Source organism: Cibotium barometz, chromosome 37 (assembly GCF_041138505.1).
Source record: "Cibotium barometz isolate CiBa-2024 chromosome 37, ASM4113850v1, whole genome shotgun sequence".
Lineage (NCBI taxonomy): Eukaryota > Viridiplantae > Streptophyta > Polypodiopsida > Cyatheales > Cibotiaceae > Cibotium > Cibotium barometz.
This window is the reverse complement of record NC_141082.1, coordinates 24,470,940-24,484,874: the sequence shown is the minus strand read 5'-3', so window position 1 is coordinate 24,484,874 and position 13,935 is coordinate 24,470,940. Positions and strand designations below refer to the sequence as shown.

At 44.3% G+C, this 13,935-nt stretch overlaps 1 protein-coding gene across 3 annotated transcripts in view; it reads right to left on the bottom strand.

Annotated features, from left to right (window-relative positions):
• The window catches only part of LOC147617094 (uncharacterized), a 60,270-nt gene extending 47,362 nt beyond the window's left edge, over positions 1 to 12,908 (bottom strand). The window contains exons 1-4 of one of the 3 annotated variants that reach the window (XM_086776707.1): positions 12,521 to 12,908; positions 11,613 to 11,798; positions 11,223 to 11,420; positions 988 to 1,102 (exon numbers count right to left, since the gene is read on the bottom strand). In XM_086776707.1, coding sequence (XP_086632833.1) covers positions 988 to 1,102; positions 11,223 to 11,420; positions 11,613 to 11,798; positions 12,521 to 12,655 — 634 coding nt within the window. In that variant the 5' untranslated portion in view covers positions 12,656 to 12,908. Of the gene's footprint in view, positions 1 to 987; positions 1,103 to 10,733; positions 10,870 to 11,222; positions 11,421 to 11,612; positions 11,799 to 12,520 lie in introns of those variants that run through there. The other 2 variants (XM_086776709.1, XM_086776708.1) reach the window with 2 other exon arrangements.
• Between the last annotated feature and the right edge of the window lie 1,027 nt (positions 12,909 to 13,935).

Genomic DNA, 13,935 nt, shown 5'->3' with positions numbered 1-13,935 from the left:
GTAAAAATAACCAAAAGAAATAAGCAAGAAAAATTTGGAGATGGGATTTGGAAGAAATAGAGGAAATTGAGCCAATTTGAGGGAAGTAGAGAGGATTAGGGAAAACTGGGCAATTTGGGGGAAATTGCCAACTTGAGGGGAAATGCTGAAATTCGGTAATGCAAACTTAAAAGAATATGGAGAAAATTGGGGGAAATTGAGGAACCTTTTTCTATTTGAGGAAATTAGAAAGATTTGGGTTTAGGGTACATTAGGGTTTAAGGAGCGGGGGGGGCACGGCGGGGGCTGATCCTGGAGGAGGAGATGTGGGGTGCAGGCTGATGGCTGGCAGATGACCGAAGGAGGATCATGTGTGCTTTGACTACTTGAAGGAGGAGAGGAATCGTACGAAACCATTCCGTACATACAGAAAACATACCGTGTATTTCGTACTTGTCCAGGGGGGTTCTACATGTGTTAGGAACCACCCAGGCTTTGACACATGGTGCACATGCAGTCTTGGCAAAGAAGCATATGACTAGAGCTCACTAGTACTTCACGATGCTTTTCTAGCATTCAGATACCTGATGTATTTTTTTGGTCTCATAGTTCCCTTGTTTTCCCCGACTGGCCCCAAGCCCAAGATCCTCCCATAGTTACCGTTTTTTCACCGCCCGAGAAAGGCACCTAGTGGGGTTTTGAACACAGGTCCTCCTAGTCCTAGACAAACACCTTCACCACTGGAGCTATCACCTCATTGGCACAAAAAGTGAGTCTTTATTTAGATCTTATGAAAACTTAAATGTTTAAAACATTGTTTTGTCCCTTGTAAATCCATATATATGTTCATGCTACTTGTGATAACATTGAAGGTTTTTTGCTACACACTAACTCACAAAAAAAAAATCTAGTAAAAGCAATGCTGCATCAATTTTGAGTCATCCAAACCACATTTTTTATGGAAGAACAATACAAGAGAGAGGTTCAAAGATCTATGCTAAAACTAACCGAAGTGAAAATTGCCCCCTGCATCAACCAGCTTTTGTGTGTCGTTAGTGAGTAAGTTCAGCATGGTCCCTCCATTGATTGTTGTGTTGGATGTTGCTAGCTTCAGCGACAACAGCTATCCAAGAAGAAACAAGAAACTAACCCATAAGAGTTCCTCATGAACTTTTGGAGACATTGATGAGGATATAAACACCATATAAATAGAAACTTCCAACCCACAAACAATAAAATATTTTGCTACGTATTTAGTCCTTTTCATGTACTTAATTGGAAGGCCAGCAGCCATAACCAGAAAAAACTAAGCCTCTATTGTGGCTAAGAAATCAACAGGAGCAAGTGGGCTTAGGTGAGCACCGAGGCATTGGAAGGAATACAAAGAAATAAAGAAATGTGACTACTACTCACATTAAAAAACATGAAGTCAACAAAAAGCAGTAAACAGCTAGCTTTGAATCTTTGAGATTGCAAGAAGTAAGCCTGAGCCTTTTATTCCTTCAACTACAAAATGAAGCTGACTTTCTCCATCCAAGTACTCATCAATCTTAAACAGCTTGTTATCCTCAACAGCAGTCCTGACATGCATAAAGAGGGGACCTCTCCCAAGTAGCTCTCTCAAGAGAGTGTACCACACCCTCATGTCCACCTCTTTTATCTGCTGGCTGCTAAACCGTATTAAAGTCTCCCCCAATGATCCAATGAGGAGCTTCCAGAATGAGATCCTCTCTCTCCTATGGTTAAGAGCATAGATGTTCAAAATACCGATATGAAGTGTTGTCCTACAAAATGATAATCCAATGTGCTCTAGCGGGCATGATGACACCATGGCCACTAATGCAAGCCAAATTGGACTGAGAAACTGAAATACATACACCAACCTTAGGGCCTACAGCCCCTAACCAGAAAGTATGAACAGATGAAAGCTCCAGATCAACTGCATTGGCTATCATCTGATTTGTGCTCCTGAATGAGCAATATGTCACCAGGGCCATCTGTGGCTGAAGGGTGGAGTTGGTCCCCCACAAACTGTCTCTGCCAGGAGAGCAGAGGGCTGGGCAGGCAGCCCGGGCAGCCAAAAGGGTGCAGCAGAGGGGGGCTGTGGGGCGGGTTAGAAGGGGCAGGCTAGGAAGGGCGGGCGCCAGGTAGGGTAGGCGGGCTGGGGGGGCAGGGTAGGGTAGGCCGGCCAGGAGGAGGGTGGGAAGGAGGGAGGGCGAAAGGCAAAGCAAGAAGGGAGCGGGCAGGAGGGAGGGCAAAGCAAGAGGGGGGATAGCGGGCAGGATGGAGGCTGTTGAAAGGCACGCACAGAGAGCGGCGAGGAGACAGGAGGCAGGTGAAGGGCACACACAAAGGGGCACACAGTTCAGTAGTACAGGCATTTCCCTGTGCAGCCCTGTTTGCCGCCAATAGTGCTACAAATCTCACTAGACATGGCCCAAGGGACCTGCAAGCATCCCGTCACAGACTCATACCATGTCATCTCTAGTGGAAAATGCAACTCCTGCAGGCGAACAAAAATTAGTGATCTTGGAATGGAGTCAAAGACCTTCCTAAATTCCACAAAGTAGCAATAGCGCCCCTGTCTCTGTGCTCCCACCTCCTCGATGATCACTTGGAGGGTGAAAATGTGGTCTAAGATGGCCTGAATCCTGCCGAGCCTGTGGCCCTCAGCCCCTGCCCCTCTGCCCATGACCTAACCTGAGCCTCCAAATCTGCCCCATATGGCTTGGGCCAATGTATGACCGATCACATTAGTCTGGTAAGTTATTCGGATCCAAGGGGTCTCCTGCTTTATGGATTGAAACGATGGTATGGGCCCTCACAAAGAGCTCTATTAAAGATGTGAGCTAGGATACGAGGCAAGGTTTTCCAACCATGTACCAAATCCTCTATGTGAAGTTCCTCATGATTCTTGGCTCTAAACATTATTTTGCAGACAAGAATACCTACCCATGCCTAATGGAACAGAATACCATGTACAATAACTAAAAACCAAACCAGTAGCATGACAACCCCAATCATCAAATTCTCATCTCCTTTACAAGGTACCATGCCACGCCATTAAATAGGCCCCCTAACTGGACCATGTTGAGACAAAGGGGTGGTTGCATGGGCCTAGGAGTTAACGAACTCAACCTTGTGCATAGTCTCCCTACCACATCTTTACCTAGTTGTGCACTCTTATCTCCTTGTGCTCCACAGTTTATTTCATGGCCCATAGACCTTACAATTATTAACCCTACATCCACCTTAATACGTAAGAGGTGGTGGTTCTCATGCTAAGCTCCTAACCACTATAACTCGAACACACAGGCTCTGATTATCAAGCTGTCTAGTCCACCACCATCGGAGTCGTGCCAGTGTAGGGCACATTATTGATAAGATGTAGCATGCGGAAGACTTGAAGATGAATCGTAAACTTGATTAGAGAAGTTTCACATGCACCCTACACTGCAGTCCTATGTGACACACTGGCTCTACATCAATGCAACATTTATATAGTAGGATTACCCTTTTTAGGAATATTTGTCGTATGCCGTGACCCCATTGTGAGCCCCAGTCCAGGCACGAGCTACGTAGGTCAATCTCCACACCCATAGAGAGCTTGCATGTGTCAGTCCTCTTACCCACTTGGAGAATTCATCAAATAAGGTCATGTAGAAGTCAACCATAGCTTAGGTCTTGCATAAGAAGCATGTATAGAGCATGTAGAGGCTAGATGCATGCCTATGGGCCAGCCCAAGGCCATAGCATCAGTCTGCAGCCTGTTGGGGGACTGTTTACAGCCAACTGGCCAACAACACTCCTATTGGCCGACCAGCAGCCTGAAGTCCAGCAGGCGCTCAGTTTTCAGCATAAATCATCATTCATAAATTCAGCTTCAGCAATTCCAAAGCAGTGATGTGTGCCTAGAGCCTCAAGCTTCTTGCGCATACATTCAGCAGTAAGCACTTTATTGTGCTTCAATTCCCAAGGTCTCCGCGATGAGCATTCAGCCAGCATATGTGCATCCCTCAGCTTTGGGCTTGCATAGTGGTCATTGAAGAGCTATTAAAAGGAGCTTGGACAACATATGGTTCGGCCTACGTTCAGTCTACTTCGTCCTTGCATTTGGCAATCCTCAGTCATCATTCATACTCATTGTACAAAGTTCGCCAAAGAAATATAAGCAAATACACCTACTTGCAAGGGAGGGCCTTCAATGGGTAATTGGGACCCAATATTGTGTCGACTATCTATCTTCTTCTCTTCTCTCTCAAAGTCGAATTGCATAAACTCATGGGTATAAAGAAGGCTTTGTTGTGCAACCTATTGCATGCTACATTGGTATCAAAGCTGCAGGTTGTAACCCAACTTGGCTACCTAGAAGTGAGCATTTCGTGGATGGTAAAACTGTAGTCAAGAAAAACCACCTAGGCCTCCACAATGTCAGAAGAGACATTGTCAGAAAGCTACAAAGAAGATATGGAAGGAGAGATCTACAAGGAAGACATAACCACTATATAATGCTTCCACAAAGCAATGAAGACTTCATCAGATTACTCTTGGAGCAAAACAGATTGCTAAGGCAAAGATAGAGGCCAAAGAAGAAGAAGCGGCCAAAGAAAAAAAAGCTAAGGAGGATGTTGAAAAAGCTAAAGAAGCAGCTGAAAAAGCCAAAGAAGCAATAGAAAAGCCAAAAGAGCTCTAAAATTATTCCTTCTCATGGAGCAACAACAACAAAAAGAAGACGCCAAAAAGGCAGAAGAACAATGGGCCGAAGAAGCTCGACGTGAGGATGACCCGAGGATGCTAAACGCAAGGCTAAAGAAGACCAAAGACAAGCAAACCAAGCTACCTAAGAAAGTCTTGAATGTGACACTATGCAACTCCAAAACCAGCAGTTGATAGCCGCTATGCATGCGAATGTGCTGTGTCTTCTCCCTACACTGGCGCACCAAGGAGCGAGTTCCTCCACCACCCCAACCACCACCATCATATGAGCTCAACCGAACTTCAATAAGTATGATGGTAAGAGTCATCATGCTGCAGTAATGAAATTCATTCATCAGTTTGTAGCATATTTTCCATTGGCTAAGCTTTCACATCCTCAAGATCGAGTCCACCTGGCGGCACCTCACCTTTCCATTGAAGCAATCACCTAGTGGCAGCATTGGTCGAGTCTACATATAGACCCGTTCACAAAGGCTCTACACTATGTATGGGACACCTTTGTGTCTGAACTAAAGAAACGGTTTCTACCTCCATAGTACATGACCAACCTTGAGGATGAGTTTTACGTACTCTCCCAAAATGGGTCACCCGTGTTGCCATACTCTAATAAAGTAATCACGTCAGCACAACAGTTAGATATATCCAAGGAGGATAAGTTGAAACAATTTATTAGAGGTCTGGATACTAACATTATGTTTACTATATGTAATTTTGAGCCATGTTCCTATGACAAGGCTCTCACTCTTGCTCAAAATCAAGAAATGTTGCTAAACGGATTAGCCCAAGCAGATCTAGACTAGCTCCAAACCCAAGAGCAATCATCCACCACCCAACAGTCATCATCTCAAGGGGGGAAGGGAGCTCAGAATAGCAAAGACAATAAGAAAGAATCCCAAATCCCCAAAGGAGGCAAGAAGGATAAAAACTTCACGCCTAAGAAAACCCCCGAGGAAAAGGCCAAGGACAGCATCACTAGTGGATATCTCCAATCAGAAGAGCAAACTAAGTATAAGGGGGAGAACAGATGTTTCTTCTGCCACACCATGGGACATGGTGAGGAAGATTGTACCAAGTGGTAGGTTGTATACCGTTGCCTCCACAATAGCCACCGCCATAGCTACATCCCGCCTCAAACGCAATACCCACAATGGTATTTGACGATAAGCAAGAGGGTGAGGTTGAGAAGCAAAAGAAATCCCTCATTCATGCTTATGGCACAGCAAAGGGACAACAATTCATTGTTCTCTTTGATATCGACAAGTCTGAGGATGCCATTTCTCCTCAATTGGCTAAGAAGATGAGTTGTACACTTGTACCCCATCATCTGGACGTAGACGGGTTCACACCCCGTCCTTGCACTATATATCTCATAAGGCTCATCACTTCTCATTTATGGTTCAAAAGATCACATTTTAGCGACACTTCATTGTCTCGTCTCTTTTGGGGTGTGATATGATTCTTGGCATTCAATGGTTTAGGGATTATGCACCCATTCCTGATTGGATGCAGGACACTTTCACTATTGTTGATGGTGTTCTTCAGCATGTCTTGATTCACGGAGATAGGAGCATTCCAGGTATTCCACTCATCTCACATATCTAGGCCCAACGAGCTATCAAAAAGCGAGCCAAGTGCACGTTGATTTATATCTGTAGCCAGCAATCTATTGTTCAGTCAGCAACCCCTTTGAAGGTAAAGTTGGATGGTCTTCTAGCACAATTTCAAGACATCATGCTAAAGGATGATCTTGTCAAAGTCACACAGTAGCAGCACGCACACCACCCTAGGGCATTGAGCAACATCGGTGGCTGGGTTCCCATCTCCCAGCCATTGCTCCCCCCAAAAACCCGACCGGAGGAGATATCTATGACAAGGTTCCACCACACCCTATATATGGCTCTTCGACTTCCCATGCTCTTGCATATGGGATAATCCACCACAACCTCTAGTCATGCGATAACCCGAGAGTAGCTACGAGAATTGCCACCTCCAACACCCTCCTTCAATTCGTGCACCTCGATCAAACAAAGATTAGGACCACCCATGACCACACACGCCAAGCTCTGATACCATGTCAAAGTCACACAGTAGTAGCACACACACCACCCTAGGACAGTGAGCAACATCGGTGGCTGGGTTCCCATCTCCCATCCGTTGCTCCCCCCAAAAACCCGACCAAAGAAGATATCTATGACAAGGTTCCACCACACCCTATATATGGCTCTTCGACTTCCCATGCTCTTGCATATGGGATAATCCACCACAACTTCTAGTCATGTGATAACCCGAGAGTAGCTACGAGAATCGCCACCTCAAACAAATCTCCCGCCACAGCCGGGAACTGGAGCAACAGCTTCCCAAGTTACTCTGAGCTAGATTTATCTGGCCTTCATCCTCACCCTTTGTTGCACCTATCTTGTTTGTGCAGGAAAAAGACGAGTCCGCACGATTATGCATGGACTACAAGGCTCTTAACAAGCTCACAGTGAAGAACAGGTTCCCAATGCCCAAGATTGAGTATATCCTTGAGCAACTCAACGGTGCAAAGTTCTTTTCGAAGATAGACCTCAAGAGTGGCTATCATCAGGTTCGGATCTTTATGGCTAACATTCCAAAAACAGCCTTCAGGACTAAACGTGGCCACTACGAGCTTTAGTGATGCCATTCGGTCTCACCAATGTACCGGGGACGTTTAGCAAGATGATATCTCGAGTATTTGTGGAGCGCATAGAAAAGTGTGTTCATTTTTTAGATGATATACTCCTCATTTTTGTGACTACATAGCAAACAGGAGCAAGATGTTGAAAGGGTCTTGCAACTTTTGCGAGACAATGTCGTCTACATCAATGCAAAAAAGAGCAAATTTAGAGTAAAAGAAATTCATTATCTGAGATATGTTATCAATGCAGACCGGATTAGCCTCGATCCTGAAAAAGTAAGGGCAATTCTCGAATGGGATGTTCTCAAAAATGCCCAAGAGATCCACTCTTTTACAGGTCTCTACCAAGCATACAATTCCCATAGGGACAAGTTTTCTGACCTTGCAACACCTCTTACATATCTGCTCAAGGGCATGAAGACGCGTCAACAGAAGGTGTCCACCGTCACAGGCAAAGCACTCGAAACATTTCATGCAATAAAGAAAGTTACCTCTGAGTCTCCGGTTCTCAAATTGGCTTCATGGGATAATCCTTTCGAGGTGATTACCGATGCCAACAATCTAGCCATAGGAGCTGTCCAAGGACGCCCAGTAGCTTATTACAACCAAAAATTAAATGATGCATAAAAGAATTGTTATGTGTATAACAAAGAGCTATTAGCGGTGATGGCAACGCTTAAGCATTGGAAACATTTCCTTTACAGGAGAGATCTCACAGTTAAGACAGATCATCGGACACTTAAATGGTTGCAGACCATGCCTAGTGCCCAATGGAGTGACCAACAAGCCAAATGGAGTCAGATCTTCCAATAGCTTGGAGATATGATTGAATACATTCCTAGCTCAAATAACCCTGTTGTTGATGCTCTAAGTCCTAAAGGCACAATTTAAAATTTGTAGGAGTCCACTATGCTTGAAATACAAGGCAATGATCTCAACAGTACGAAGACGCAATACAAGAATTCTTTGGAATTCGGGACTCAATATAGATTGGCCTTGCAATCAAAACTGGGTCACTATACCATCCATGATGGCTAGTTATTTTACAAGAATCGCCTGTGCATTCTCAAGAAAAAGCAACAAGCACTTCTTCATGATGCCCATGACTCCCTCGTCGAAGGCCATCGAGGTATCAATTGGAGAAGCTTGAGCAATCATTCTATTGGCCTAAAATGGAACGAGATGCATATCAACATGTCCAAGCATGCCAGATATGCCAGAAAGTGAAGGTGCCTCATACGAAATAGGCACGGTTGCTTCAACCGTTGCCAATTCCTGAAGGTCCTCTCCAAGTTATTAGTATCGACTTTGTCGGACCTCTGCCCACTCCATTTGGATCTCGGAACATAGTGCATGACCATTGTGGACTGATTCAATAAATTTTGCATGTTGATCCCGTGCAAGCAAACGGCCACAGCTAAAGACATTGCTCACCTATTCATTCGCCATTGGTACCCCATAGGAGGATTGCCAAGGACAATACCATCAAATAGGGATCCCAAGTTTACTTCAAATTTTTAGAGAGCATTATTCGACAACTTTGAGACCAAGTTGCATCTATCCAGTGCATTCCATTCACAGATAGACAACCAGATAGAAATCTACAATCAGCTGGCTTTTGACGATCTCAAATCATATTGCCATGACAAGCAATCAAAGTGGGAGCATTATCTTTCTTTGGTTCAAGCCATCCTCAACGATACTCGTTCATCTAGCATTGGTCGGACTCCGTACAAGGCACCATTTGGCCGCTGTTTCTTGTCACCTCTTACAAGAATGATGTCACCTTCCTTGGAGGCCAACAAGACCACTAAAACTTTCTCAGAGATCATTGAGTCTGTTAAGGAGTGCCTTGCCATAGCATAGGAAGCATACACCAAGCAAGCCAACAAATCAAGACGAGATTTCAACTTTAAAGAAGGGTATTGGATATATCTCCAAATAATGAAGCAAAGATTGAAGCAAATGGGCAAACATTGTCCAAAACTCTCCTTTCGTAACCTCGGACCCCTTCCTTCACTAAAAAGATAAATGATGTCTCTATAAGACTAAAGCTTCTAGATAGTTGGACTACGTATAATGTTTTCCATGTTTCTTGGTTGAAGCCCTTCATTGGTTCAGCTTTGCAGGATATTGCAGATGAGCAACAACTAGATGTGGTAGATGAAGCCGAAGTAATTGAGCCTCAACAAATTCTCCTCCATAGATGGAAGCATGGATCCGATCGAAGACAAAGACAATTCTACACGAATTTCAAAGACTGAGATACCCATGAAGCAATCTGGCTCGACGAGGATTTATTTCCAAAGTACCCCCAACTCTTGGCAAACTACTTGGAAGCCATGAACTTGCTGCCAAGCTAAGCAGGAGGGAATGTCACATGCACCCTGCACTGGAGTGCAGGGAGTGCTATGTGACACACTGGCTCTACATCAATGCAACATTCTTACGATAGGATTACCCTTTTTAGGAATATTTGTCGTATGCCATGACCCCATTGAGCCCCAGTCCGGGACATGTCAAGCACAAGCTACGTTGGTCAATCTCCATAGCCATAGAGAGTCTGCATGTGTCAATCCTCTTATCCACTTGTAGTTTTCATCAGATAAAGTCATGTAGAAGTCAACCATAGCTTAGGTCTTACATCAGAAGCATGTATAGAGCATGTAGAGGCTAGATGGCCTAGCCCATGGCCATAGCATCAGTCTACAACCTGATGGGGGACTGTTTACAGCCCCCTCGACAACACCTAGAACCAGCCGACGGCATAAAGTGCTTATAGGCAGCCAATCGGCAGCATAAAAGACTAGCAAACATACATCAGACAGTTGGCTGCATGTAGGGTGGCATTCATGATCATTGGCAGCATTTAATGCTGATATATGGCATTTTGTCCTATATGAACTGACCGACAGCACTCCTACTGGCCGACGAGCAGCCGGAAGTCCATATAAAAGTAGGCACTCAGTTTTCAGCATAAATCATCATTCATAAATTCATCTTCAGCAGTTCCAGAGCAGTCATGTGTGCCCAAAGCCTCAAGCTTCTTGCGCATACATTCAGCAGTAAGCATTTTATTGTGCTACAGTAACCAATGCCTCCACAAAGAGCATTCAGTCAGCATATGTGCATCCCGGATATAAAGAAGGCTTTGCTGCACTTTACAACGATTAACCTATTGCATGCTACAAGAAGAAATTCAGCACTTAAACTTGACGATTTCATATGCACAAATGAAAGATAGAGAAGCCAAGGAGAGTAAACCGTATTGGGTCCCAAATAACCCTCTGAAGGGCCCCCTCCGTGAAGGTGTATTTGTGTGTTGCTGAAAAAGTATTGGACTGACTGTTGGTTGCAAATCAGCACCAAGACTACTGACCTTTGATTTCTACCGAAAGTACCAATAAAGGAGGACAAGAAGGCTGCCTTCTGCTGTTTTACAGTCTGTACAGCACCTTGTACTTGTGTTAATCTCCAAAAGACCTCTGCTGATATGAACCCTTGTCCAGCGGAACATGTCAACCAGTGTGCCACCACAAGAATATCAGGGTCATGTGTGCACGTCCCACACAGGTCAAGTCGTGTTTGTCCCAGACACCGATGTAACCCTCTTGAATGATGTGTGGATGCTCCGGGCACTTATTAGGCTTGTAGTCAGGTGTATGGACATGAGTTAGAGTCTTAGGTATAGGCACAGGTCTACTTGTTTGTGTGCTTGCGTTACATGTTCCGCTGCTCTCTTCTCTCTCTCTCTCATAGCTCTTGCACATAACTGCAAGTGTACCACAATTTGAAACTCCAACACAAACTGTAAACAGGCATGGCTAGCACCTACTTGTAAAACATTGATAAGGCTTGGGCATTTAACCTTGTCATAGATAGCCATGCTAACCATGGAGCGTGCTCTCATGCTTAATCTCTGGCAAGAGCTGAAGAGATTGTTCTGTGAGATACTCTGAACAGTCGCTGCAAAAAACATGGCTGATACCAGCAGTACACCCCGCCACCAGTGGAAATTCTTTGCGCGACTTTCTGCAACTTGCACAAGTGCCTTCAAAACATAAACCTGCCCAATGGAGAAAGAAGTCAGAATAAGAGATGCAAAATACAATGTGATAAAAGACGAGCTCTTGTGGTGAGACTGATATAAACACCTGCTTGCAGTGAAAGGGCTGTGTACATCAATGCTCATAATTGCAACTAGAACGATACCATACATATTGTTTACAAAGCGAGACTAGAAGACATAGATTAGTACCTGTAGGAGGACAGCAGCTAACCATAGAGGCTTCCAAAGGGCTGCCATGAAATATGCCTTGCCTAGGCTTCGGAAAAGCACTACCCAAACTGAGATTTTTCCTTCATCATTTCCAATGGCTCTCTTCCAAAGCTGTTGACAATGGGAAGTCCTATCACCTGAATTCAGCTCATATAGGTCTCCTTTCTGTGTAAAATGAGCACCGATTTATTGGCAAAGAGTGTGTCATCTCTCTCTCTCTCTCTCTCTCTCTCTCTCTCTCTCTCTCTCTCTCTCTCTGGTCATGCAGTATGAGGATCAGACATGTTTTACTGGAGCTTCATCGTCATAGAGAGGAGGCTCCCAAACGAGAGATTTCCCATCCCCACACTTCGGTATCATTACATAGATCATGGTCCGCTTGTTTGGCTACGACATTAAACACCTCTCTCTCTCTCTCTCTCTCTCTCTCTCTCTCTCTCTCTCTCTCTCTCTCTCTCTCTCTCGTGTATTTAGGATTTCAGGGATGCCCTGTGCATCTTCCACTACAGTACTCAGACATTTTATTGTCATCAGTACCATAGGCCTGCCTTCACCCTGCAGATGTTCATATACCCCCCCCCCCGGGGCCGGGCACCCCCCTCCTCCTCTCTCTGTCTCTGGATTTTGGGGATGCACTATGCATCTTTCCACCACAGTAACCACGCATATTCTATCGTCATCAGTCTCATGGGCCTATCTCCACCCCGCATATGTTCATTAAACGACCTCTTTCTCTCTCTCTCTTCCGCGCTAGCTACCTGTCACATTCTATTTCATATTAATGCTATATGCATTCTCAATTTCGTACAGATTGTGTAAATTCAGTGTCCTCTCTCTCTCTCTCTCTCTCTCTCTCTCTCTCTCTCTCTCTCTCTCTCTCTGCATACCTGCAAAATTTTGCTGTTACCAAGCTTCACAAGAGGAGTGATCCAATGCCATGTAAGCAAGCTGGGGATGGATGCGTGGAGCTCAGGACTTGGCCTGGCTGTGTTCACCTGCATTTGCTCCCGTGACCCTTCCATACACACGGCCAATGAGCAGAAAAAACCGATGTTTTCTTGTGTTTTGGGGGGCGGTGGGGGGTTGTGGCCGTCTCATTAACTACTCAGACAGCTTGAACTTTGAAGGAGGGGAAGAAAAAGGTGGCAAAACTTTGCTTTTCAATGTCCCACGGTACTTGGCAGAGAAAACCAGCCCGCCATGACTTTTGAAACTTCTTCTCGTAATAGAATGAAGAGCACCACACCGTCAAAGTTCTTAATTTTGAAATATTTATTTTTTTGAACACATCTACCCAAGTTGTTGCCAAGTAGGATGGTTTCACACACTAAATGCAACTTTGTTGAGGGGTTTTTTTTTGTGTGTGTGTGTGGGGGGGGATGCTTTCACACACTAAACATTTCCAAATGCAACTTTGTTGAGAGTTTGGGGGGAAGGGGTAAGGGGAGGTGGTTTCCAGAGTAGATGTTTGTGAATCTCCCCTTAGTCACATCAAAACACACAACTCATTGCAATCTGTTAGTCTTCCCCACTCTGTCCCATGCAAACTTAGGGACTCCCTTTTTGCTTTCAATACCTCTCACAATAAATGCATGTATTGAAAGCCGATTGGTTATAGTCGTGTAACCAATAAATTTTCAAAGTCTCTAGGTCTACGTAGGATGCAGGTCTTCACAAGCTTAAAATGCTATAGGCATTAACTAAATTGCATAGTACTAGTTGATGGGTGATGGAAATTTTTACTTTTCCTTGTTTCATGCCACTGTCTAAAGGTCCTACAATGCAATGGGGTAAACATGCCATAATAAAAACACCATGGGAACATCAAAAATGCCCTTTTTCTCCACAAAATCAATGCCCTTTTTCTCCACCAAATCAATGTCCAAGTAATGTAGTTTAATGGTGGTTGCTTCATGCCAAACTTAAATATGGACTAGATTGCTTGATGTGTAATGGAGGGGGCAGAAGAAGGGCTGGCTCGACCAAGAAAAAGAACGAAACAAAATTTGTAAATCAAGATTTGACACCACATCTTTTTTTATGAGAAAAAGGTTCTTTGATGGTTGTTTTTACATGGAATGAAGTAGGTGTGATTTAGGATTGAGTAGAATATGAAATTTGGGCATCTCATGATCGAGGGAAAAAAAAAAGATACAAAGAAGTGGATCTATTAAGTAGAAGGGAATGAAATTTCATATATGGACTTCTCTTTTTACAAAAACCCCATCAAGAAGATCCTTCATGATAAAACTTAACAAAGTGGCCCATGAATATCCTTTAGTTCATGGCTAGGATCTTAACA